General features: G+C 41.2%; 1 protein-coding gene and 1 pseudogene across 6 annotated transcripts in view; one reads left to right on the forward strand and one right to left on the reverse strand.

The window, feature by feature from the left end:
- The window catches only part of LOC112977118 (coiled-coil domain-containing protein 93), a 55123-nt gene extending 43679 nt beyond the window's left edge, over positions 1-11444 (forward strand). For 5 of the 6 annotated variants that reach the window (XM_026089110.1, XM_026089114.1, XM_026089111.1 and 2 more), the window contains one exon: positions 809-2001. In XM_026089110.1, coding sequence (XP_025944895.1) covers positions 809-862 — 54 coding nt within the window. In that variant the 3' untranslated portion in view covers positions 863-2001. Of the gene's footprint in view, positions 1-808; positions 2002-3455; positions 3539-11173 lie in introns of those variants that run through there. The other variant, XR_003257340.1, reaches the window with a different exon arrangement.
- On the reverse strand, positions 3550-18555 carry LOC112977115 (annotated as a pseudogene).
- Positions 18556-24673: the final 6118 nt, after the last annotated feature.

The following is a 24673-nucleotide window of genomic DNA, read 5'->3' on the forward strand; positions in this document are numbered from 1 at the left end:
ATCATCATAATGTGCTTCTATTAGTTATTGTCTCCTTGATAATGAATGACAAAGTAGTGCTGCCAACAAAATTGTCTTTTGGCTTCCAACGTTTGGGGAAAAAACATCTTTCTCTAATTTGTCCTGGTTTGTTCTGAGACAGTTYCCTCCTGTTGTGGACTGTGTGCTCTGGGAGACTGACAGGGATGGCTTAGCTACATTTATGACTGACAGAATTTTATGCCCCATTTGCAGCACTTAGACGTGGGGGTTTTTTGGTTTTCGGTTCCTTTTTTTAAGCGTACAGAAGCCATTTGTCTTCTGCTGCCCTKGTGAGAGCATTTGTACTCTACYTTGTCTATCCTGTCTTTTACCTTAAAAACAAACACACATTTTAAAATGGCAGTGGTTTCAGACCAGATAGTACGTGCATATGTACATACATTTCTTGACTTAGAGTTGTTCCATGAACACTAACTTTTTTTGCAAATGGTTTTGTGATGTTCCAGATCACCTATCAGTATTCTTGATTTCAGGGTTTTCAATTTATAAGTAAAAAGGTGGATTTGCTTTAGCTGCTTATAACAATTTTAGACTAATGATCAAGCAACATTCTTTTTGGCTTGTACCTCATAAAGTTTAATGAATATGCCATTGGAACAATATTTTGGRTGAATCAGAAATATCTGCAGCTCATCACTCACTCCATACTACTTTGCATCTTGGAGATCTTTCAGAGTAAGAGGCTTTGGTTTGATGATGTGAAGATCTCTATCACAGCTGAAAGAGTTAAGAGTGACTACCTGATCTGTCTGCTTTTTGTTAACAGGAATGCCGTAAGAATGAAATGCTGCTGTCCAAGTTGAAAGCTAGTTCTTCCTGAAGAACTCCAGTTGATGAAGTTATAAACAATTGCTCAGTCCGTAAATTGAATCTTTTGTGAAGTGACAATAACTGCATTGTAGACATATATATATGTGTGTGTGTATATATATATATACACATATATATATACACTTCTGTAGAAGTCTATTTTTTCCAATATGTATTCTATTTTACATTCCTTCATCTAATGGCTGTATTATTATTGCCTCCACTGCACAGTAAAGAGTTAATGCAGTACAGAAAAATAAAGTACTGTCTAACTTTATTTATTTGGGTTTTTTTCACAGTGAGGATGATGGGATGTTTTTTATTTGGGTTTTAACACTGAAAAAGGTCAAAATTCTGAAAGAAGTAGATGTGGACTTTGTTGGTAACATATTTGAAAATAATATGTGCAAATACCATAAAGGGAGTACTGCAGAATGCAGAAATCTGATAATTTTAGGCAAAACAAACACAGAAAATAGTTCCTGAAATTCTTTTCACTAGCTAATAATTTCACATTATTTAAATTTACATTCTAGCCATAGATAAGATTCCAAAAGACAAAAATTAATTCCTAATGGTTAAGACTTAAGAAAATGGAAACTTAACTTGGATAATTCCTGGTGTAAAATTATAGATTTATATTTTTATAAAGTCTAGTTGTTGTATACATTTTTTTTTTGAAATTCCATTTTTATATATACAGAGAGTGCTTGTTAAATTAATAGCTCGAGGAAACACACCTTAATCACTAGGACCATCATGTTACCCTGGCTGGGATGAAAAGCAGTCTGTTTCAGCTGTAATGTAGGAAGATAAAGGTTCAGGCATTCTGCTCAAATGAACTGATGCTCATCTTTGAAGACAACAAGCTATTTACCCTGGCTGAAGATTTGCCTTTGAAAGTTTAGAAAATCTGTTGAGCACCTCCTGGAACATTTTTTTACTTGTACATACAGTATTTTATAATTCAAATAGCTGTTTTTGTACTTAACATGAGAATTTTGGACTGGACTTGTTATGTACATCACATCTTTTGTTCAGGAAAAGAAAAACCATATTTCCTCCCCCGCCCCCATTAACAGTGATGACCATGCTGTTAGATTACTTTCTATGGCAGTGAATACAAAATAAAAACATGTTTGGAATCCAGTGACCTTCTGCTATTGTGTTTTTTAAGGTGACACACTTTTGCTTTAGAAGCCTTAATATGCTTTTAAATTACAAGTGTATTAAAAGATGAATTGTGCAAATGTAATATAAATGTAAATAGTCCTTCACAGAGATGTTTTCATGTGTCACATGGCAATTGCTACCATTCTGTCTTCTCTTGCTGCTCTTTAAGAGTTTGGTATTTGGAACAAGCTGTCAAACTTAGTAGATGCCAGGGAGGTTCATTGAAGGTTAGATTTCTCTTACCTAAGCATCAGTTTAAGATAMAGAATTTTTCTCAGTGGAGATAGTACAAGTTAATTGCACTACAGTATCTGATTCCAGTCCTTTTGAAGAAAGTAGCATTTGTGTCCAATTTTATGTGAACTTCATAGCACTGAAAGGGAGAGTGGATGCTTTTTTTTTAATATAAATATTTAATAAGATCATTGATAGTCTGGGTAAAATGCTGCAAGCTTCCCCTTCTACCCATGTCCCCCACAACTATGGGGGACTAGATTCAATGTGATATATCTTCTTGTAAACAAGYCTGTCTGTTGTGACAGCCTGAAACGCCTTTTCTGTTCCTTCAGTACCAACAGAAGGCAAAGCTTTTTACTGTGACAATTTATACCTTGCTCCCCATGCTAGCTGGTGACTGAATATGTGCAGGCTGATCCTCTTGTATGTGTTCAGAAAGTCAGTCTTCCTGGAGCTAGTGAAATAATGAAGACAAATGCATTCAGAATTCCTGAAGAAGGAACTTTGCATTGAGTGCTGCTTGCAGGCATTCTCCAGTCAGCTTTGATATTAATTCACAAGATATAATTTTGCTAAAGTCCACACACTTCACAATTTTACCCCCTTTCTTTCTAATTTATAAAACAAATACTTTGACTTAGGAATCAAGATAACCTGTTAGTGAATTCAAGCTCTGACATATTTGCATATGATCTACTTTTTTWAAAAGTAATTTTGACTTTTCAATTGTGGTTTTAAAAATAGTTATCAAAATTGCTTTAAGCCCTATTTTTAGTTGTTTTTAAAAAGAAATAAAAGCTTTCAGGTGTAGATTTCTACAGACCAGTGAGAGATGGCCTGTACTTATCACAGACAAGAACTTTTACTCCGTATTTTAAACATTTTACTTGTTTAATCAGAATATTAAAAGCAACAATCAACATTTCCTAGGTGGATGATTAATAAATACTAGTTGTGTTTAGAATAAATGACATGAGTTTTTGTTCAGTATAACATTAAACTTTATGCTTACCTGTTTCAAACACAGTAATCTGGAAACTTCAACGCAGAATATAAAAATTTTACATTCATTACTCTGGTTAGGAGCTAGTGATTAATCTGGGTTTTGTGAAGATCCAGTTATTTTTGATAGAAAATAAAATCAGAGCTGAGATAAAAACTTATTGTAATGAGTCAACTTCTTTATATAACAGATTGAAATCCAAGGCAGACGGACACTGTCCCTGCTTTCAGCCCCCAGTGTTGAAGGAAGGGAGAGGAAGGAGAGGCTGGAGAGGTAAGGAAAACGTTATGTCAACTATTTTTTGCTTTCTGTAGGCWGTCTGTGTATGTTAGAGAAACCTTTGGTTCTGATAACTGGGGAGGAATCAATAAACMGTGTGAGAAATGGCACCTCTATTAACAGCCCAGTTTGTTTCTCCTTCTGCTCAACTTGGTGACAATCATGCTTAGCTGTCATCTAATGAGATGRCGCCCAGTCAGTCTTACTGCAGAGGAACAACTACATGTTGTGCTCCATGGCTACTCATGGGAAAGTGTTTTTTGGGAACAGTATCTAAGTTGTTTTGGTATTACAAACATGACAGTTCTGCTAAACAAATCCACTTTAATTTTGGCTTCCATTAAAATGATAACAATAACCTTCGTCAAAGCAAAAGGCAGTATCAGCAGGGAATGTCTAAGTGGAATTTTAAAGGAAGAAGGACAGTGAATATTGTGATTATTGTTTTCCTTTAAGCCAATAGGCTTCAGTGTAGACCATGACTTTTCTAGAGATTTAAGATCTTTTTGCATAATTATGACATTCACAGAAYCGCAAAATATTTGGGGTTGGAAGGGACCTCCGGAGATCATCTGGTCCGACCCCYYGGCTCAAGCAGGGTCAGCTAGAGCAGGTTGCCCAGGGCTGCGGCCAGTCAGGTTTTGAGYATCTCCAAGGATGGAGACTCCGCAACCTCCTTGGGCGACCTGTTCCAGTGTTCAACCACCCTCACAGTGAAGCAGTGTATTCCTGTGTTCAAGTGCAATTTCTTGTGTTTCAGTTGCAGGTAGCTGCTGCAAAAGTTTTGTGTTAAAAATGTTTACAGTAAAGAGCATGGACTATTTCAGTGTGCATCAGGAACAGGGTGTTCTCAGAGCTCTAAAGCTAGTGTTCAATGCCCTCAGCTCTCACTGTCCTCATAAGAAACTGTGAGGGCGTCCTTCACATCTCTGCTCTGTCCCCTGTGAAAAGTACAGATAGACCTAACACCAGTGAGTGAAGGAGGAGGGACAAAAACATTGCTTTAWACTATAATAGGGGATGGACAGCTTGCAGGTTAACATACTCTATTGCTGCCTGTAAGGTGGTGGTAGTAGTTCTTGTATGGTTTTATTGCTGTTTTTWAACTTAAGATAAAGGCTTACAGAAGTCTTTTGTTCCATCTGGTGTCCAAAGGTGGTTTCCCTGTTCATCTGTTAAAGACTTGTACTAATGTTTTAAAGACACGAGCATTGCTGGAGGATTGGTAGAAAAAGGAGTCAGAGTAGGATTCACTGAACAGGAACTTTATGACATCAGAAATGAGCAATTTTAAGAGTATAAAACACAAACAAGCGGCTAGCTGGGAGAAAAGGAGCTATGTTGCATGTAGACTTGAAGAGGAAAGACTTGAGAAAGATGTGATCTGCCTATAATTACTTTCCGCTTTACTATAAATAAARGTTGGTATATATTTAGTCTCTGAAYGTAYTTGGGTTAGGAMTAATGATTTGAAGCTGCAGATGAAGTTTGGACAGATGCTAAATGAAAGTTCAGAGCGTTAAAAATAGCTGAACTGAGCAGGCTTCCAAGTGCTGAAACTAAGGCACTTCTAAATTCAAAACCAGCKTAGAGTTAACAAACAAACAAAACCCCCAACAACAGAACAAAATGACAAAAGCAGTAGGAAGGTATGAGAAACTGGTCTGCTGAATGTAAGAACTGTATTTTACCTATGTGATCGGTGGCATTGGGAGATTCATTACCACTATGAGCATCTTAAGCTTTCTTTGAAAACTTCTTCTGGCCACTGTTGGAGACAGTACAGACTGGCTAGATCTTGTGTTGCACAGTAGTGATGATCTAATTCTCAAGTAAGCAAAACGATTAAGAAAGCATTGATGTTAAGGGATGGGAATCATCATGAATGATGAAAATACATATTTTACCAASTGGAAGCTGATCAGCTCTTTTTCCATTTAAATTGGTAATTTATTATCAGAAGGTGTATATTCTGTGTATTTTGACTCTTCGATGGTTAACTTCAAAATCCCAGTTCCCCAAATGCAACCTACGCACGCAGAATCTGTCATAGTTGTTGCTTTCAGCTGGTTGCCAGGAAGAGGCAAAGAGTTTCTCAGAGCTCTTGTCATCTCGCCCTGAATTCATTAGTATTACCAGGTTTATAAAATAAGATTTACAGGATCTTAGTTGATAGAGCCTCCTCAGAGGTTTAATTTGTATTTCAGTAAGTCTTAACTGTTTTGATCTGCTGATGAATAAACTTCTACAAAATAAGCCTGCTCTTTGTTCCAGAACCTGAGACAGTCTCCGTGAAGTTAAGGCAGGCACATTAACCTTTTAGACTATGACAGCTTTCTTGAAATGCTGTTCCACAAGTGCATACTTGTTAAAGTATCGTTTCAGAGTGAAAGCAGTGGCATTCAGCAAATCAGAGCGTGATCCAGACAATCTTTTTGTTACAGCCATGCAGGAGATAAGGAATTTCTRTAAAACTTTCTTTAGAAACATACAAAACTATTTGCATGAGATARAGGGTGTTACTTCCTTTAGACTCCACTCTGTAAAGGTGTCGGTACTTGCRCAAAACAGGCAGCTGGAGAATTGTGCTTTGCTGGTACACCCCAACTCCTTGGAGCCAGCTTGCTTAATTAGGCGAGTGACTAGGGCACCCGTGCAAGGCAGTATGCAGATCTCACTGGATTGGGTGGTGGGTGACACTCTTAGGACAGTCTTTCATCTAAAACATTTKGAACGCAAGCAGATTTATTCGTGCAGTGTCTACACAGCTATGGCTGCAGCTTATGCAAACTCAGCCAGCTGAGATGAGAGCTACTAAGAGGAGTGCAGCTCCTGTCCCTGGAGTTTAAGGGAAGAACTGCCGATTTCCCAGCTCTTCAGGCAGGTTTTGCAGCCACTTGGCACTCAGCAGCATCTTGCCAAAATAAGCTGCTGCTACTAGCTGGTTGCTTGGTGACTGTGGTGTATACCAGCTTCTGACTTGCTTTTCGTGGAAGGAGTTTCTCACACACTTGTGATTTCAGGCTTATCCTTCATTTCTTTTTACGTCAATCTTCATGTAGTAAGTGCTTGGGAATTCTAATGTGAAAGAATAGCTATTTAGAAACAGAGATTAAAGTATGTTTGAAAAATCAGGAGCTCCTGGGTAKGGTAATGAATTACTGAACAGCTTTCGTTCTGGAAGCTGTAGCATGGGCGCTAGCTGTGGGTTTCACAGAGGGAGGAGCACGTAAAGTTACTAGCATTTTTCTGTTTGCTTTCATCTTCCAAAATACTTGATTTCTGCACAATTTGGATTTCACCAGCATGAAAAACTGAGGCCTTAATTTATRCAGCTGCGGTATTCGCAGAGCCTTGCCACAAGATACGACAGTAACTTTCTGCTGAGCATCAGCCTCCAATGAGTTTTAGTGTCAGGAAATAAAACTGAAACTAATAGTCAACTGTGTGTAAGCAGAGATGACTGGTCTACTCCAAATTGGCTACCTGCATTTGGAGAAATAAATGAATGTATATCTAAGCACAGCCAAATGATGTTTCTTTAGAAAAGCTGTTTTCTTCTATTTGGATATTCAAGGTTATATCATTCATCTTAGTACATGTGGGAACTGTATTTTCTGTGTGGTCTTCAGTCCATCTTGAAGCTCAGGACGACAACACAGCAATAATTTAAGATCTGAACTCTAATGCTKGAAGTGGCAGAAAGAGGAATGCTTGCATGCTTCACTTTCTTTCCTCTTTTTTTCAGTTAAAATAAAGTTGTAAGTTTTAATAGTGAGAGTGATTAATTAATTACTGAAATAAAATACCAAGAGAGAAAATTATGCACTGTTCCAAATTTTTTAATCAAGGCTGATGACTCTCCAACAGATAAGTTCCTGGGTTTGGTACATGAATCAGTGAGTAAAACTTTGTTTGCTGTGCAGGTCAGATGATGGCAATGCCTTTTTTGGCTTTAAACAGGAAGCAGCAGGCTAGGCCATAACCCCAGATAACATATACCTTCCCTCCCTCTCACTGAGCTCAGTTTCTGTATGATTAAAATGCACTGGGGGTTTCAAATCCTGARTATGTGTTGCTGCTCCTCTAAACACAGACATTCACAGAGCCAATGTSAGAAGCTGATTTTGTTCAGAGCTTTCTAAAATTGCACTGTAGTGAAATGAAAGCTCCCCTCGCTGTGATCTCTGAATGAGTTAAAGCCAGCTTGCTTTCAGTGGAAGTATGTCATTCTGTGACAAGTCACTGCTGTCAGTTACTTCAGTGGGCAGAGCAGTAAACTGGTTATCTTGAGAATGCCTCACAGTAAAACTATAGAGACCCAAATTCACCGCTTGAGGAAGCTAAACTCATTTTTGATGAGGTGGAGAGCTCTRCTCTATGCTGCATCAGTAGCCCTGCTACCAGTTCTGGAGCTAGCTGAAGATAGCTGTGCTACCTCTTGAGCATTTGTGAAGGTATCAGTGCAAGTATACAACTATATTGAATTGCACAGCAGTCTTCTGGTTTTACGCTAGTTTTCTCAAGTTGCAGAAGTAAATAGTAAAATGGAACCCATAATCTGCATCATTTCTCAGAAGTATTCCTACACCAGAACCTGAGCCAGGTATTTCTCCAGCCAGCTGACGTTTAAAGTTTAAGCAAATCTCTCACTGGTGCTGCAGCCTCTGAGTATTAAATACCTTAACTGTAGTGCAAGAGGGTCACTATCAGGTCTGCATGCAAGTAAATAGTTGTCTTGAAGATAGGGTATAGGCACTAAAATTTGGCCAAAGCATGGTCATTAGAAACTACAAGGATGGCTGCTTACAGGAGACTTGTACAATCTTGAACAACCAGCTTAGGATGGTCTCTTCTCTTTTATAAAAGAATCTCCTTCTGTGTCAGCTATTTGGGTTGGAAGGTTTATAGAGCAGTGATCATCTTACATACATGGGCACTTGGAAAATTCATCAGTGGTTCTGAATGAGGTCTTCAGCCTTTAGTTAAGTTTTAGACTCTTACGCATGTGTCTTCCTTCCATTTCAATTAAGCCTCCAAACACTAATTTGAACTACATCTATTCCATATGCAGACAATTCAGATTCAGAAGGGAAAGAGGTATTTAAATTGGCATTTACAAGTCTGAGCCACTATCTTAACAACTTCTTGAAAATCTAGGATATTAAAATCTCTTCATTCCCACTGAAATTGAGGAAGGGTGCTCTATAGGTACCTAAGATAGAGGTGTCTGTGGCTACAAGCACAACAGGCCATGGGGGAGTTCCACAGTACTACAGGGTATAAAGTACAGAGGAACCTTTTCTCACCATACACTGTATTAGCGAGATGAGACCAGAAGCCTCCCTTAATAAATTGGAAGGATGTGAGTTTTGACAGTATTTGTTCAAAACACTTATTCAGAAAGGAGTTGAAACTTGCCTAGGTCTCTAAGTTGCCCATATATCTGACGTCGAGCTCAAACTGACATCAAGTCAGCTATATGAATCTGCAATAAACTCTGCTTAAAGTTGAGCAAGTAATGGCAGACCATTTTTTCCTGTAGTGGCTGCATCATTTTTCCATTTTCAGAATACAAGATATGGACTTTGAATAATACCTATGTGACAAGGCTGAAAAGTGTGTCAGTCCCTAATGGAAGGAAAATGAACCTAGATGCTATTCCCGATGAGAGACTGCCAGAATACCGAAACTTTGGTAGAAGCTTTGCAGTCAGCACTCTCGCAGATGCGATGCCTGTTAACTTGGTACCTGTCAGAGATCAGACTGAGTGTGAGGGACTGCAGTGACATCAAGATGCCAGTGGTGGTAGTAGTGGTGGAGCTGTAATCTGCGGCTCAGTCATCCTGTGGAGTTTTGTGCTGCTTGCCTCAGGGTACTGCTTTGAATCGACGGGTTGCTTAAGAAGCAGCAAAGGCAACACTATGACAAAGACAGGCAGCCTAAAAGGTTATATCTCAGCTTCAAAAGRAGCTAAAATGTTGTCTGGCCCCATCCAGGCTAGGATGTTTTGTCCTCAAAGTAACTAAAGAAGCTTTAGGAGGAGATGAGAGGGTCTGCCAGGGCCGTGTCAGTTGAGCTAGAAATATTCAGAAATACTTCCAGTATCCTAACCCAGGAACGGGGGGGAAGCTAAACAAATTGGAGGGATACAGGTACGCTSGGTAGTATGCGTGGAAATCTGTTTCTCTCTTTTTTAATTGTTGTGAAACAGGGGCTTTAGATGTTGAATAAACAATTAATTGGTTTGGAAGTACTTTTTTGGGGTCACTTTGACCCGATGGCATCAATAGCATTCTCAGGGTAGGAGAAGGTTGATGCAAGCTGAYGAATTGTGGATTTTCCTCAGGCATGGTGAAGAGCACATCACCTGTGGTGCAAGGACCCCAGGCAGGGCAGTGCAGACACCTCATACCACTGACAAGCAGCCCAGGTGTTGCTGCCAGCAAGCTTGTCTGATGCTTTGTAGCAGCAAATGCATCCCAGGCCTTTTGGTACTGTGAAATAACAGCACATGCCATCCCCATTTATGTGGAGGTATCAGTTGTCTACCTTGAGCTCACCTGGGTTTCAGAAAGCAGGGAGGGCATAAGCCCTGCAGGGTGAGTGGGTGCAATGCAGATGAAAATTCGTGGCTAGATCCTCCTGTTGTGGAAGTGAGTGCAGGAGTATTTTAAATAGCTCAGAATAGCTTTGCAATTGACTCTAAAACTCCACTTAACCCCCAGGGGACATAACTAACCTTTACTTCACCAAGACTTCTAGCTRAAAACTGTTGCTTGCTAGTGAACACATGGCCCTTCATTTACATTAGGGTGTGGTTTTGGACTGCTTTATAGTCATCTATTTTAATTTCACATCAATTCAAGTAATGACTGAATACAGCATGTTTATTTCCTCCTTTCCAAATAAATTTCAAAAATGAAGCCAGCATCCTGCCCATATCACAACATTTTGGTATTGCTCAATTAGCAGTTCCCATTGACACTTTTGCTAATGAAGAAAAAGCTACAGAATGGCAGCTGCGATTGGCTAGATGAGATTAGTCTGGTGAGATTTGACAGTCATGGTATTATACGCGTATAATTCTTTGCTTCCAGACCTTAAAGGGGGGTATTCACCGCTTCAATCTTCTTTCTTTGCCAGACCCTGGAGCACCATGTGTGTATTTCCAAGGGGGAACTGTAAACTGTCAGTACACTTATATCCAAACATCTTYCATCTTTTTCTTTGTTGTTGCTAAATCTCCTTAAGTAGTTCCTGCACTTGAAAACTGTACATATCACAGGCACRTTCCCTCAAGAAATCTGTGTATTATGCAATAAAGGAATCACTTTCTCCTCCATGTCCCCTTTTATCTTTGCTTTACAAAAAGGTTCTTGAAAGCATTGTTGTAATTTTTGTTAAATGCTGTATAAATGAGAGGATTAAAGAAAGAATTGGAGTAGCCAAGCCAAAGAAAGATGCTTTTCCAGATGGGTGGGATGTTGCAGGAACAGAGGGGACTTATTAATTCTGTGATGAAGAAAGGCATCCAGCACAGTACAAAAACTCCAATTAAGATGCCAGCCATCAAAGCTGCCTTTTTCTCTTTYTGTTCTCTCCATGTTTCTCCATCTGTCTGGAAAGTGATAGCTGCATGACGAGCTGTAAACACCATCTGTGGTTCATGCGAAGCTTCCTTCACCTCAAAACAAAAGCAAACATGGATTCTTACCAAGACAATTTGTTTGAGTGAAGTATTATTTTTAAATGACAGCACGACATCTGTGCAGCTACCACAAAAGGCCCCAACTCCATTCCTTCCATGCTAAAAGAAAATGTCCCAGAGCGCCAAAATTACCAGACTTCTCATTATGTTAGAAAGGCTTCTGAGTGTGACTGACAAACAAAGGTAAATAAAGACTAACTGATGCCATGTGTGTTGTGGAAATTCTTTCTCAGATTATTTTACTGGATGCATTGATTCCTAAAGGGAAATCATGTTGTTAAGAAAGGCTAAGAAGGCATGTACCTTCTGCATATCGCTAAATTATTAGAATCCCAAGTTGTTACATGATCTTTGGGGTTTCTCAGGCCTGAATCGTAAATGAATTTCATTCCATGGAAGGCCCTTTGGGTCATTTCCCTAAGGTATTACAGGGGTCCCTATAACGAATGCACACRTCCTTTGTCCTTGCTGGAGCATGGCACCGCTACTCATTCTTCAGAAGGGACAGAATACACCCAAAAACTCTCAGCTAAATCTGCTGGCAATTTTTTCCATCAGAACCTTTTTTAATGAAATGAAATCTTTTTWAAAAAGTGTCTGATCTTTGGAAAATACCGGTATTTCATTGCTAAAAAAGTAGTCTTAAATGCCTGAAATAAAACTGAATAGTTTGGATTTACTTCAGCAGAAAGTAAATCCATCAATACTATGAGAGGCAGAATTCAGGTGCCTTCTGCTCTTCCTTGAAGGAGATTGTCTCATCACAGGCACTTTTCCATCGTAAAGGGGCACAAAGCAGTGTGCCACAGGGGCTGTGGTCTGGTCAGAGTGCCCACACAACTTGTGACAATGGGAGCACAGCAAGGCACCTGAAATGATGTACCCTTAAGCACTGTGCTACCATTTTGAATTAAGATATAAAATACTTGGGCAGTAATCAAAGTATTTACTTAAAAAACCCCACTTTCCTGGGGAAGCATCACCGTGTGGTTTTCATTTCCCCTCTTCTATCATCTATCCTTCATTTTGCTCAGTTCTACTTGCAGTCTCACAAAAAGTACTGAGTTCRTTGCTGGAAAAAAAAGCATTTCAAGCATCCTTCAGTTCATACTTTGGCTTCCACAGGAGCTGCATGAGAGGGCGGAACGTCAGCTACGCCGAGCTGCTGGCAGTGCGTCGTCTCCTTCTCTCTTGCTAAGGGCAAGACGTTCAACTGCACAGTGAGTACAGCACACAGCTCTGGCTGGCAGTGAGACYGTGCCAAACAGGTTCTGCACACAAATTAGTACTATGCTCAGAATTTGCCCAGAAGAAGATATTCCCATGTAATTTTGCTCTCATGATTGAAATACCTGTGAGTTTACAGGTCTGCTAAGCRCTACAATTATGAGGAAAGCCCACTAAAGCAAACAGTTTAAGGATGCAACCTGCAGCTCTAAAATTTGTCCAAGTGATAATTCATAGGAATTGCAAAAACTTGACATCTTTCCAAAGATGGCTTGTGGTTTAGAAATTAGCTACCTGTTCTACATCCACATGCCTCCTTCATGCAAGCTTTATAATAGATGAAGCGCCTCTATTTCATACGAGCATAGCAACTCCGCGAGTGAAGCACTGGCAAAGGCCAGACAATCACTCTTCAAGATGGATATCCCTGTCTTCACTCTCAGACATGAGACATGGCTGCAGAATGAAAGAGCAGCAGATTATGAGTGCRGGCAAATAATAGAGGAAAATGAAAAYCAYATCTGTCCGGACAATTAAAAYGGGACACCCCTCATGTAGCAAGGATCACATCATTTGTCTGCAGGAGGACTTGCTCTGCATAACCTTAATCATACTCTGCAAAAAGGGATGAAGGTATGACATGAGGGCGAATCTGTGACAAGCAACCCTGAAAGATTACGTCTCAGCGCTGAGGAATGGCTACATAAGCATGCCCCTTGGGAAGAGCCATACAAAGGATTTTGTCACTTGCATAGAACATATTTTGGGTACTATATTCAACCTTCAACCCCTACTCAAAAGATAGAGCTCACAGTGTGCCATCATCAGATCAGAGTTTCTTTTCAGTACTTTCAGTCTTCAGTTTTGTGACTGAACTGCAGAAATTGCAGATAGCAATTCTTCTATCACTTAATTTTATGTGGAGGGGTAAAAGTGATTTAATTTATTTTGATAGATGACACCACACTCCTCAAGTGTTTTCTCTAGTGCAACATGTATTTACAGCCTGATCCAGCTCCTACTGAAATCAGAGGAATTCCCACAAACTCCACTGGTTTGTAGATCAGACCTCTGAATACTAAACAGCAAGGTAAAAACAGATTATGTTATTTTTTCTAAATTACAGGATAGCAGTTCCCTTCATATTTACTTAATTTCTACTTCCTCTGTTGTCATAGTTGTGTTTTTTTTCCAAATAATTTTTTACTAGTTCTGTATGGGACTTCTGAATACTGTTGTGATAATAGTAATAATAAAAGTGCAAGTAGAAGCCTATCACTTCAGKAAAAACAGTGGTTTCTCCCATGGAATGTTCTATTAAGTAAATTGCATAAATATCTCTGGCAGACTGGAGCTATTTTGCTTCACTTTTCCCTAAGAAATGCTTTCAAAAGCCAAGAATACACAAAGTGTTCTTTAAAAGGTAATGGATATCGCTGCTCAGCAAAAAGTCCTTCAGCCTGTGACTTCAACAAGCATTTGAACGTTGGAAGTTGTATTAAAGTTCATCCTTCCATGACCATCCCAGCATCTAATTCTCATCCCCATACACCGTTTCCAGCTGGCCAGCCGCACGCACTGGGGATGACGCTCACTCAGTTGCCTTTCTGTCAGGCGTGCCTGCTGTAACACCTGCATTTTGTGCACTCCCGGCGTGGGGTGCCAGTCCCCGGTAGGAGTGTTGCCAGTCTTGTTTTATAGTTTTCCACRTAACTTTCAATATTTTCTCCCCAATCTGAGGATTACCAAAGCTTCCTCTGTCTTTTGAAAAAATTCTGAGAAGAATCAATCTTCCTTCATAATCCGATTACCATCTTCTCTTGAAAAAGAGTCTGGCCCTGCAATACACTCGACCATTATTCCTGTGTCATGTGGAACAAATGACAAGCCCAACATGAAACTTTTTGTCCCATTTAGGGCTTAGTGATGAGMTCTAGCCAACAGCCTGTGACAGAAGAATAGGAGATCACAGACTGTAAATTAAAGCAATCCATGAAGATGCCTTTGCTAATACGGGGGAACTCTCTAATCTACAAGCACCTCTATAGGGTATTGCACATAGTTCTCATTCAGCAGCTAGGAGCACACKATGCTTTGGGCACAGACTTCGTTCCCTTAGCCACTGCTAGTCAGGGCCCGTAGGGAAAAGGCTGGAGTGAAAGACTGCTACTCTAAAGCCAAAATTAGATTCTGAATTTGTGAAACCAGCTATTTCCAGGACAACAGACTCTCAGAAGTGAAGAGAGGACCACTTTCCTGTGAGAGTATCATAAAGAGAGCTGAATGAAGGAAACGGGCTCTCAAGTACACGTTCTCCTTCTGCACTAAAGACACAAAGGAATCACTGGCAAAAGGAGGTTGGTTTTAGATTCAGAGTTCATTCGACTATTACTCTTATGTGGATTAGCAGTCACAGCTCAATGGCACTTCTGTTGTTCCATCTATCCCCAGGAAATTACTTCTACTGAATGGCTTTATGTTGCTTCACAGAGCTGTGTGTTCCTAATTCCTATGTTCCTAACAGTGTTACAAAAAACATGCCACCAAAGAACTTCTACTGAAATCCCTTGATTTAAATTGTTCCTTAAGGCTTTAACGATTGTTATTACAGGTCCTTCATGGCAGACACTGTGCACGTATTTGTACTGTACCTCCAGGGTCTGCAATATCTTCCAATTTAAATAACAGTAATCATGATAAATACCAGTCAAATCTACCTTATTACCGCAAATTTAGAGTTTTGTCTATTACAGTGTGATTTAGCAAAGAAAAAATCATTATTGTCTCGGTGCAGTCTTGACATACTTTTTGGTCTTTGAACAAGAGCATGAGAAACTGAAATGCACCACAAAGAATCAAAACATATGAAGGTCTACACTTTTTTTGTATGTTCCACCAATCCTGACAAARAAACACGCTCTTCCGGACAGTTTTGCTTTGTTTTCTTGTATATCTCATCTATTTGCACAGCCAGGCACAGAAATAAGAAATACAAGGCCGAGACTTCCTTCAGAGAAGGAGAACATGCTTTCTTTCCCATTGGGGAGACTCAACTGGCCAAGGTGCAGAACGACACTGCACAGTTTGGAGCACTGAACATAAAACCAGAGGACCTGACCCAAATCCCATCAAAGTAATGGGAAAGACTCTCACAAAATTGATACGCTTTGGATCAGGCCTTTATTATACATAAACTATGCAAGGTACCTTGGGGGGGGGAAAGCATCAACAGAACTTGATTTTTAGCTCATCATGCTGAAATTGAGGCCTGATCCTGCATCGTTACATATAAGTAATCCTGACATTCAGATTATGCCATCCTGGTTTTTGCTGAGCAAAGCCTGTTGTACAAGGGAGTTCAYTGATTTAAAAGGGCACTATCCAGCACTATATCTGGTGTTTTTCAAGCAGTCTCATTTATTTCAATTGGTCTGTTTACAGAGAGAATCATTACCTACTCTCAACAGGGGATGACAGACTATAGCTCTCTGTCAGAGAAGGTATGTCACTGCTTTTTTACATGAGGGTCACTCACATCAGTATGGACTGTAGAATTGACTTTTCAGAGTTCATAATAAGCAAACAAAGAATTATACAAGCATCAGCCTAATTTAGGGTCTCAATTCTKCAATTTTAGGTTTCAAAGGGAAGTAAGAAACAAGCTCATTTTCTGGAGGGAGGCTGCACTATGTTGTATTATATTAAAAGATCTCAGATATTTTTCAGAAATTTCAGATTTTTCTTAAAAGACTTTAAAAAAATGTTTTTCAAAAACTCAAGTAAATTTAAGACAAAGGACTACTCAAAATAGTTGTTTTAAACTTGAATAGACATCGCTGTAAGAGTGTAGGAACTGACCCCATGTATGCCAACTCAGCCTGGAGACAACTGCCCTTTCTCKGTAGGTATGTGCAGTAGCAGCCGGCAAAGCACCTTGGGGTCTGACTGCTGGCTGAAAAGCCATGTACAAGCCACCAAGGCATGATTATAATTCTTCCAGTTGGTGCATCAGTTTCTTCAGGCATTTCTACTGCCATGTGAGTACTACGACCTCAGATCCTTTTCTCCTTAGGTTACCTTGCTAGAATTAGCCAGCTGCACTGCTGGGTATACCTCAGCCCACGACCTGCAGCTTTGGCATGCAGTACCTGAGYGCAACACAGAGATTTCTCCCAGCAGGGACTCCTGCCGTTACTACTCGCCTTCAGGTGGGAAGCACTGCCAGCCTTTGACATCTGCTGCTGAAAGCCCACCTAATATTAGTCAAAACAGTGAATCCAGGGTGCCTGGGGTGAGAATGGACAGASATGCAGAGGGCACTTAACCCTGAGAGTAACAGTGAAAAAGAAGAGTGTTGCTGGGTGAGGATGACAGGTGCAGGGAAGGAAGAAAGGAAGCAGACGAAGGAGAGACATTAGGGGAGAAAGAAACAGCAAATAAGAGTGAGTAAGTAGGCGAAACAAGAGAAGTGGAACAGAACTTGCCCCATCACAGAGAGGGACAGTGTGGAAAAGTACTGAAGCAGACAGCCCGTCTAATTGCACCTGGGTGTAGAGTAGCAAATCTGAGTCACCTCACTAGGGCTGCCTCTCACCCTGGAAATGCTATCTTTGTGTTTGCATCTGAAAAAAATCTGCTTTCCCAAAGGAACAGTAGTAACATCAGGGGAAAACAGAAGTGATGTATTTGAAGATTCTTTTCCAAAATTAACTACAAAACTGCTACTTTGCCAGTGGTCACAATGAATCCTGCTCCTGTGAGCTTAAATGGGTCCAGGATAAAACTCAGTGAATGCATCTGTTAGCTCAGAAAGCAAACTGAGAAGAAATGCATCCCAAATGCCAGCTTCCTTCATCTACAGGTTCATTAAAGGTACAGATGTTTGCAGCAGGTCATCAGCTCTTCCTTTAGGTGGCGAGTGGATATTTCTATGAGAACCACAGAAGTCTCTTTCCTTAAATCAGCAAATGAAGCTGCTGGGACCAAGGGGAAGTTGCCACTATATACTAAATGTAGATTCAAGAATCACTGTCAGAAAAGGAGAAATTAAAATGTTAATTGCTGCAAAGGTAAGAAAGATGAAGAACCGCTGGCTTAAAACATTTGCTGGTAACACAAAACTAGTATAGACATACTGGCAATCCCTCCAAAATGAGTAAATTCAAACTGAAGAGCCRATTTTTAAAACGGGTCTTGAGATTTGCAATGGATGCACCTGTCATTTCACCGTGCACATTCTCGTAGCACAACACCTGAGAGAAAAAAATGAGAAAACAACTCTCATCCCCGAGTGGCACTTTYTGAGCGGCTGCTTACAGCCCACGCCTGCGCTGTAGCCGGGCTAAGCGCACACGGCCCCGGGGAGATGTGGGGGCTCCTCGCCACGCGCAGCGCACCAGCCGGCCTCGCAGCCAAGCGGGAGCACGGGGGGCGGCGCGGGGCTCTCCCGGCCGGGCCCTGCGCCGTTACCTCCGCAGCCTGGGGCAGGGGCACCACGGCGTTGCCCCGGCGGCCGTGGGCCGCCCGATAGACGCGCCAGTAGACAGGGAGATGGCGGCAGCCAGGGCCCCAGCGAGGGCGACCATGGCGTTGGAGGCGCAGCGGCAGGCATGCGGCGTGTACTCCAGGTGGCGGCGACGGAGCAGTAGCGGTCCAGGGCGATGGCGGTCACGTTCCAGATGCTGGCCGTGCAGCACGGCATGTTGAAGCACACCCACACGTGGCACAGCTCCCGGCCCAGCTGCCACCGCCGCCTGTCTGCTGCCTCCTTCGCCAGGCCCAGGGGCATCGCCAACGCTGCCACCAGCGCATCCGAGCCCGCCATGGAGGCCACCAGGTTGTGGGGCRCCTGGTGGAGAGCCTTCACCCGCAGGATGGTCGCCAGCACCAGCAGGTTCCAGAGGAAGGTGGYGAGGGTCAGGAGCGCCAGCAGGGTGAGGATAAGGATGCTGAAGACGGAGAAGGGCTCCCGGCCGCTCCACATGCTGCCACCGCCCCCCAGCTCGGAGGCGGCGTCGGCCGAGGAGCCGTTGGTGTCCATGTTGGTCTGGCACTGGCCGCGGGTCCCCGCCATGGCCGCCCCTTCCCTTCCCTCCCCGCCTCGCAAGCGCTTTCCCCTTCCCCGACCGCCGGCGGCGCCGGGAGCCGCCCCCAGCCGCAGTGCCGGCGAGCGAGCGGTGCCGGCGAGCGAGCGCCCACGGCGGGGCTCCCCCTCAGCGGCCGCCCGCCGCCGCCGCCGCCATGCGCTGCCGCTGCCAGCAACCCGCTCCCTCCGCTGCCCTCGCCCCCGTGAAGTGGCTGCGGCAGCAGCGGAGGAGGAGGCTCGGCGGGGTCCCGGGCACGGGCGGGCACGGGAGAGGCGGCGGCGCCTCCTCCCCCGGTGCTACCTCCCCCCTGCCCCTCGGCGGCGCCGCGGCCGCTCCCGCGGGCGAGGGGCGCCCCCCCTCCCCCCGCCGCCATGTTCCCCTCAGCGCGCCCGCAGGCGGCCGGGCAGTGACGGGGTCGGGGCTGCAGCGTTCAAAGGGGAGTGTTTCACGCTTGAAAAGAAATTCCTGAAACTTCCCTGCGTTTTTAGGTCTGTTTTGAAGCAGGGTAATGGCAGGAGCGAGTTATTGATAAGTACCGGGCACCCGGCCTCTGAAAGCGYATAATTCTCCCGGCTGCTTCAAAATAATTGCCCTCGAAATGGAGATGCTTCAAAAATCATCTTACACCTTCTGTAAAACCTCTTTTAAAGGTCTGTAATAGTCTTTAACAGGGTGATATGTGTGAAGGAAGGATAGTGACGAGCGTCGTCGCTTTGCGAGGTGACGGCTATTTTGACAGTATCATCACACAGCAACGTGGATGCGGTTTTATCTGTAAGCTGTGTTTCTCTGGGAGATCCAGCCTGCTTTCATTCCTGGGGTCCTTTGCTACACACAACTAATGTTTCACCCGGCTTCCCCATAGTCTGTTGCTAGCACAGTTTCAGTGGACGTTACTGGACAAAACCTCAGGCTGTTTTCAAAATCACCAGGCTATGTAGTGCTGCTGAGAGCTCGCCAACGGGGCTTCAAATCGTTCACGGTCAAAATGAAGGTCAGTGAAGTTCATTTGCTCATGTACACTTATAATCAATGACTGTAACAGGATAGAGTTTTGGGACGGGGTTGTTTGCTTATATTTGAAATAAGGAATATTCACTTTCACTGAAGAAATAACATGATCTGACAAAATAAAAACCTTCACGACACCGCTGACTACCCCGCGGCAAGAAGGGTCTAGGTTGGCTTACTCAGGAGTCGTGACTTCAGAAGCTGACACACAATAAAATATAGAAATCAAAGACACAGATTGTATCAGAACAACCAGGCTGTTTTGTTTGGTTAATTTTTGGATGCCACTTCACTCACTAGATGAACAATACAGAACCAAGAACTGGACTTGATTTCAGCTGGTCTTTCAYGTAGTAATTCTAGCAGACGCCCTGATGTAATCCGGGAACAAAGAGAAAACTACCTGCATTTCGTATCAGCTTTCCTTACTAGGAGAAAAGAACTAAATATCTTTCATTTTGCCACCTGACCTTCCCCCCTACCCAGTAGTTAGCAGAATTTGACTGAGCTTCACAAGGAAAAAAGCCTTTTCACAGTTCACATTGCAACAATCATTATTCCAATTCTGTGAGCTTAAAAAAGGAATAACAAAATCTCATCACAATCTGAATAACTCAGCACAAACTTGGTATAAAAGAAAAACAGGAAACAAACAAAAAAATCCAGACTAAACGTAGAAGTTTCATGTTTAAGGCCCCAAATGGGTCAGAATATGATCTCATGTTGGTTCCTGCTCCTGCAGGAATGATGTTGTCTTATTCTATTACAAAGATACTTAATGTATGGCTTGCAGACTATGTGTGGAAACCCACTATGAAAGCAGCCTAGATGATGTCAAAATCTCTCTTTCTTAGAAGCCCTGTCTCCCCCATCCCTCTACTCCTATTAATTATGTATACAGTATATGCCATATTTGCCTAGTTACATTTCAATCCACAAATCAAATGCACTGAAATTTTGTGCTTCTTCCTTTGCTCTCGGAAAGCTTCCACTTGTCTGAAATAACTTAGTCCTATAATATTGAGACTTGAATATTGAGATTTGAATAAAATCTTAAAGGACTTTATTTTTCCTTGCTAATTACTCTATTTCTTTCTTGTCCTGTGAATGCAAAGTCCTAGTGCTCCTGGAAGATTGCTATGGCAACACGTTACAGTAGCTCAAGGACTAGGGTATACTTTTCCAAGTAGAAGAGGGACTTTCTAAAAAATTAGGAGAACTGCAGATGTTCATGTATTCTAAATAGCAGAAAAGCAAGTAATATCAAATGAAAGAATAAAAAAACCCACAAACGCACAACCAAACAAAAGCACAACAGACTGCTTCTTCTACTAAGCAACTAAAGGAGGATCTATTTTAATTTTGTTTACAGTTACAGTATTAGAAGTTGATATCGTGTCCAAGCACAATAAAAACAATGAAAATCACTTTTCATTCAATAATACTTTTCAATGACCTCAGAAGCTACAAACTGCATCTTCATAGTTTGATCTCTCAGAGTACATATATCCTCAAAAGATGATCGATACTGCCAACTGCTTCACTGTTCTTAAAATAACTAAATAAATACATAGCTAAGGACCTAGAGCTAGATGAGGAAATTAACAGTAAATACTGTACGTTTGGAGGCTTGTGGGCTCAGAAGTCTGAGGGATACAAAACACAAAATGGTAGAAAATAGCAATCTACTTATAAGTCTAACTGTAGAAATCCAATTTAGATGTTAGATGTATCTGCATCTAGACTTTGATTAAATTGTATCTCTAATTTACATGTGGATTTACTGTGAGAAGTGACTATTATTTCATCAAGTAAACTCTGCCCTCTGATGATTGTCAGTCCAGTTATATCCTTCTACTCTCCCATTCATAGGTGAGCAATGATGTTAGGATTGAAGGGAGCTTTCTCATTTGATTTCTGTGGTATAGCAGCAGCCATGACTTCTTGCATCTTTGGAAATAAGGATTTCTAGGCAAAAATCAATTAAGTTTTGATCTTGGAAGCTAGACAGTGCTCACATTTTGGCCAACACATGCTGGCCAGTGTGCATAACAGTACAGAATTAAACGTGTTAGTCCCTCTATAACTACATGTGGAGAATAAATATCTATGCTCAGACTATGCAGAAGGTCCTTACTTCTTTCTTTGCAACATTTCTCACTTTTCCCTGGTGTCCTGAGATTTGCTAAGAGAGAAAAGGACTTGTGACAGAGTTGAAGAGTGTAAAAAGTTCCGGAACATATTTCCCAGTTCTTATCACCTTACGAAGTACCACCTGCAAAACTCACACTTCTGTCTCAAAAGTCTGCAACCCTCCTGTAGAGGCTATATCCCATTCAGATCGGTGAAATCACATGAAGTCTTGTCATAATTAGATTTTTTTTTTTTCTGTCAATCTTTTAAGTTTTTAGCATAGCTTAATATTCCCTGCACCTTTATAATTCCTGTCCAATCTCCTCCTTGCTCAATTGTGCTAAAGATGCTGCTGTCTTCGTCACACAGCTACCCAGACCTTCTTCATTATAGCTCTCTGTCTTACAGCACTTTCAGGAACACCATGCTGCTTAGGAGCAGGTCTGGAGGATGATGATTCATCCAGATAACAGGCTTAACTCCTTACATGAACTGGTGAGCCGGTTTTCATATTCCTGTTTGCTGTTTTTTTATAGCAAATACATACAATTTAAATATCATTTACATTTTTCACAAATTTGCTTTTATCTGTTAGAAGTGGATTATTTTTATACCATTTTATACCATAGGGACTATACTGAACTTTACTGTTCTGATGCATTTTCCATTTTCTTTCTTGTTTTAGGTACAGAGGTCCTGTGAGAGCTTCTAGCAGATGGATTTTTATTCTATTCTGTGTTCTCTGTTTAGCTCTTTATTAGAAAACCAGCCTCCTTTATAAAACACTCTTCAGAAAACTGTTATATAAGTGCTGCAATTATTTTGATAAATATCTAGAAAGACTTTCAGCTCTAGGAAAAAACAAACCCTCAAGAGCCTTTTGGCAGCTGGATCCATATTTTTATGACTGAAAATGTGATAAAGAGAATGTAAATGTCACATAAATGCTAGCTACTATTATTAATAATGACCAAATCTTTGACAGAATAATTTCCATTCAAATAATCAGGTTTATGCAACCCATGAGGATGCAAGCCACTACTATGGGGTTTTCAAATGTAAGGGCCAGCCTGCAAAGACTTGGATACCTGCATAAGTTAGGTTTGCCACAGGGATGTGTGCACATACGTTCTTTAGACAGATACAAGCCCTAGCACAGGTAAGGCTATTATGAAGGGGATTATACATTAAGAGTTTTGCTAACATTAGGCATTTCTTCTGTTAGAGCTGCCACAAGAAAAAAACTCAGCTAGTAATCTAGAATTGAGTAACTAATTTGCTTGGCCATGATTATTGGCTTCTGCTACCACCAATAAGGTTGAGGAGGAACTTTTTTTTTTTTTTTAAACATTATTTTCACTATGCTATAGAAGTCTTGGACTTTCCACTTCTGGATTTTAATGTTTTTAAGTGTCAGATTCAAAGTTATTTAGGAGCCCACATCCATTGATTTCTATTGTAACTGAAGACAGAGAGTTGAAGYGCCTAAATACCTTTTGGATTCTAGTTCTAGATCACTTCAAATCTGTCTAGCAACTCTCTTCACATTTTTTGAAAGTTGTAAGTTTGATAGAAATGGCATTCCCTCCCCAGACATAGAGTTTACAAAACATTCCACATATGGCCCACATATTACTATTAATTTATTCCACTGCCATTACAGACAAYGTGGAGTGAATGTAGAGTAAAACATCATCTTTCACCTGCGTTTGTATGAAATTATCATGAGTGCAGGTCTGGAATCGATATATGTATTGTCTATTTTTCTGTGCAGTACTTTTGAATAGGAAAAAAAACTTAAAGAAAAAGATTCTTTGAATCAGTTTGAGATGAATTAAGATCTGTTCATCTTAGGAACCCTCACAAATAAGGTACTTTGTTATCTCTCGGTAGCAATACAAAATGGCCTCCACATATACAACTAAGAAATCCTGTGCTCACTTCTCTTCAGCTTTTGAATGAACTGAAAACAGAAGAAGCAGCTGTCACTGGTGGTGGCATTTGCAAAGCAGGTATTTGTCAGCAGGGACCAACTCAGGTAGCCAGCCTGTTTTCTTATTCATCCCTCTTCCCATAAAGAAAGGGTTTTATTAATTAGAAGTGACAATATATCGAGAACACTTATCAGGAGCTTACAAGGAAGACTCAGTAACTCTTACAGATTCACATGGTCTGTCAATCTCTAAGAATAAATGTCTAGTTTTAGGTAGGCAGAGCAGCACTTTTAATACTCCTGTGACTCTCAACATTCATAGGTGATTGCAACCACTTAGAGAYGAGCCCAGAAACCCCTGCATGGCTAAGCATCTGCAGATGACAGCCAAAAGAAAGAGGAATATGTGGAAGACTGTGGAGTTATACAAGATTTTACAGGGCCTATGATTTTCTTCTTTTTAATGACCAATTGACCAAGAGGAAAAAATAGTAGARGACTTTATGTTTTTGTGTTGTAGCTAACAGTTCATCTTCCCAAATACTTCTGTAATCATAGAGTACGCTCAGATTTTTTTTTGAAAGGGTGAATGCARTTCTTAAGCTGGATGACACTGATCTAACAAATAGTGTGTCTAGACAGCACCCTGATTTTCGTTTCATCTTCCATCCTCTTAATGGCACCCTACATCTAACTCTTCTCACAATTCCATATCAGAAGTATGGCCAAGAGAAAGAAAAGGTAATCTCTTCCCCATGTGGCCCTGCAATAAAGAGATTTGACACAAACATTAAAGTATTTATGACTTTGACATAAGCCAGCACATTTTAGAAGGAAAGAGCATTCCAATTCAAGCGGCAGGATTCCTACTGTCAGAGCTCCTCTATAAACCTAGAGCAAACAAAAGCATCAGGAACAGTTGTGTGAATACTCTTATCTAGCCAAGCAGGTAAAATCCTGAAAAAAGCAAGCCAAGAGAGCAGAAGTCAATAGTAAAGAACAGAGGGATTTTATTCTGCATGCCCAGC

Source organism: Apteryx rowi, unplaced genomic scaffold (assembly GCF_003343035.1).
Source record: "Apteryx rowi isolate R43461 unplaced genomic scaffold, aptRow1 scaffold_8, whole genome shotgun sequence".
NCBI lineage: Eukaryota > Metazoa > Chordata > Aves > Apterygiformes > Apterygidae > Apteryx > Apteryx rowi.